At 35.7% G+C, this 3,435-nt stretch overlaps 1 protein-coding gene across 1 annotated transcript in view; it reads right to left on the bottom strand.

Moving 5' to 3' along the window:
• hook2 (hook microtubule-tethering protein 2) overlaps nt 1–3,435 on the bottom strand; it is a 22,610-nt gene that overhangs the window by 14,534 nt on the left and 4,641 nt on the right. The window contains exons 7-9 of the mRNA XM_016252864.1: nt 649–759; nt 489–570; nt 331–397 (exon numbers count right to left, since the gene is read on the bottom strand). Of these exons, the coding sequence (XP_016108350.1) occupies nt 331–397; nt 489–570; nt 649–759 (260 nt within the window). The remainder of the gene's footprint in view (nt 1–330; nt 398–488; nt 571–648; nt 760–3,435) is intronic.

The following is a 3,435-nucleotide window of genomic DNA, read 5'->3' on the forward strand; positions in this document are numbered from 1 at the left end:
CGATTATGGTAAGGGGCGTTACATTTCCGACGAGTGCTTGTGGTGTTCGGCCAATCACAATGCACTGGGTCAGCTAGCCAATCAGAGCAGACTGCGCTTGTCGGAAGGAGGGACTTTGTAGAAAACGAAGCGTTTGAGAGAGGCGGGGCATAGAGGACCTACAATAATGTACAGTATTTGAAAAATAATGTGTTTTTTGAACATTAAAGCATGTCAACATATTCTGTTACACCAAATAATGATCTTTAAAAAAAGCATCATATGACCCCTTTAAATAAACAACCACTTTGAATTCAGCTGCATCACTATTTCTGATGTTTTAACACTGACCTGAGCTCTGTAGGCATGATCTCTGCCGCCAGGCTGCCGGCGGCTCCTGACTCCGCGCTCAGAGAATCTACAGACACACAGGGAGAGAGAGCTGATTGGTTGTGAGTGTGAGAGAGGGCGGGGCTTATGTTTCTGCCTGTAGATGCAGTGTGTGTGACCTGTTAAGCACTGCTGCTGGACCTGCGCACATGTCAGCTCTTCAGTCGTCTCTCTCAGTGCGTCTCGCTCACCCATCAGCTTCTGCAGCGCACACACACACACACATTAATGCTCAGTCACAGAGTCCCCCTGCTCTGATGTGAGGAATCAGTGTGGTACCTCTCTCTCCTTCAGAAGCGTCTCGTATTTGTCGTTGAGGTTCTTGTACTCGAACTGCCATTTCTCAGCTTTCATGGCCTCGGCCGAGTGTTTGGCGCTCATCTCATGAGCCTGAGGAACACAAACATCCATCAGTCATTCATCTGAATGTGCTGCTTCAGAGTCCATCTGACGTCTTGATTCACTTGAAGCTGTTTTCTGAATTCACATTGGTGATTCCAGCCTGTGTCCATGAGGTTCATGAGGACTCAGAGTTGGTATCAAAGAACTCTGGCCTAATTGGTGGAAGTGGGAAAAAGTGATAGAATTTATGAACATCTCTTTGCTGCATAAATTGCCTTTGGTGAGCAGACTGAATTTGTGGCATTTAATGCATTTGCAGCAGACAAAGTGCTGTTGTAAATGCATATTAGAGTGACTCACAAAAACCCACATTTCACTCCAAAATAAAAAGAAAAAAATTATAATAATCAATAAAAATAAATATTTTTAAATTGTATGAATTACATTTGTAAAATAAATAAATAATGTTGTATAAATACTATACACACACACATACATATATATATATATATATATATATATATAGCTAGATGTATATTTATACATGCATATTAAATTATATGCATTTATTTACATACATGTTCACACTTATTATATAATATAAGCTATATAGATAGCATTTTAAATATATTATATAACAAATATATCTTTATAATGATATATGTATTGTATACATATATATCTTTATAATTACATATATTATATACAGAATGTTATTGTACAATACATATGTATATATAACTTACATATGTATTTACTACAAAAATGAATTACTACCTCTAATAACAGATAGAACAAAATTGCTAAAATAAAAAATCTATTCAAAATATTAAAAACAGTAACTTCTAAAAGACAAGATTAAGCCCAACAAATTAGTACATTTATAAAACCTAAGAAACAAAATAAATATAAAAACTTAAACTCACTTGAAAACTAAAATTAGATACAAACTTAAATTAAAACTAGTGCTGTCAAACGATTAATCGCATCCAAAATAAAAAAAGTTTGTTTACATAATATATCTGTGTGTGCTGTGTAGGCTTGCCGCGATATATGGTGCTGACGGTGATACCGGTGTTAAGCCGCAACACCGGTTACGTCACTTGCCCACCGCGTCACTGACCCCCACCGTCGTTTTGATTTTTTATAGAAATAAAAATAATTTAGTTGAGTAAAAGAACAGGCACTACAATTAAAAACTGAACGCGGCTGCTCAATGCAGCGTGCCGCACGACAGTTGCATCACAGATCAGATTTCATTTCTCCAGTGAGGAGAGAGAGTCAAGCTGACTGACAAGAAGAGTGAGGCGAGACAGACAAGACGATCGCGGATGATTTAGTTTCGAAACAAGATGCAAAAGCGCCTATTTGGCAATATTTTGGATTTTGAAAAGCCTGTTGACTTTTGCCATTTATCTAAGGTGATTTTGGAAGTTTTTTTTTAAACATTCGTATCTTATTTAATTGGCTCCACATTGTTTGCTGATTTTCACTTTATTTAAAATTTGTCACTTATTTATTTACATCAAGGTGTATGCCGTGCCTCCAAGCTTTCTAATTTGTTTTGCTAATAAACGTTCTACGTTTCTTATTTATTTGGTTATATATTATACATGTTTACTTATCCTATTTCCAGTTTTGTATACCTATTTAAACTTTATGCAAGTTATTTGTTATTTTATATTAGGCATTGCCTGCCCTATAGCATGGTGTATTTGTTTTGTTAATAACAGTTCTATGTTAGGCTAAAGTGAGTTTGACGTTGTATTTTGTTGTTGCATTCACGCAATTGACGCCGAACTGCCGCTAATTCGAAAGCGAGGAAAAGAGGGGAAATTCAAACGAACTAAAAACGAACAATTTCTTTATGGCGAATTGCCGCTAATTTGTCACTTATTTATTTACATCAAGGTGTATGCCGTGCCTCCAAGCTTTCTAATTTGTTTTGCTAATAAACGTTCTACGTTTCTTATTTATTTGGTTATATATTATACATGTTTACTTATCCTATTTCCAGTTTTGTATACCTATTTAAACTTTATGCAAGTTATTTGTTATTTTATATTAGGCATTGCCTGCCCTATAGCATGGTGTATTTGTTTTGTTAATAACAGTTCTATGTTAGGCTAAAGTGAGTTTGACGTTGTATTTTGTTGTTGCATTCACGCAATTGACGCCGAACTGCCGCTAATTCGAAAGCGAGGAAAAGAGGGGAAATTCAAACGAACTAAAAACGAACAATTTCTTTATGGCGAATTGCCGCTATTTGAAAGTGAAAGTAAAATGCGCACGCAGCTTTTACAAGCTATTTAAAAGTGAAGGAAAGCGAGGAAAAGAGGGAACACCCCCGCCCCCGCGGTGATTACAACACTGGTAACAAACCGGTGGGAAAATGTCCTCACCGTTACAACCCTAGTGCTGTGTATATTTATTATGTATATATAGATATGCTCACATACAGCATATATTTAGAAAATATTTACATGCGTATACATTTATATAATATATATCAATATATTTAATATATAAACATAACATTTTTCAAACAAATATATACATGCATGTGTTTGTATTTATATATACATAAATATACACAGCGCACACACAGATATATTATGTAAACCAAAACTTTTATTTTGGATGCGATTAATCACGATCGACTAAAACTAAACTCGAATATAAATAAATAAATAAAATTTGGGGGGGGGGGGGGGGGGGGGGCAA

This window comes from Sinocyclocheilus grahami, unplaced genomic scaffold, assembly GCF_001515645.1.
Source record: "Sinocyclocheilus grahami isolate Dianchi unplaced genomic scaffold, SAMN03320097.WGS_v1.1 scaffold1135.1, whole genome shotgun sequence".
Taxonomy (NCBI): domain Eukaryota; kingdom Metazoa; phylum Chordata; class Actinopteri; order Cypriniformes; family Cyprinidae; genus Sinocyclocheilus; species Sinocyclocheilus grahami.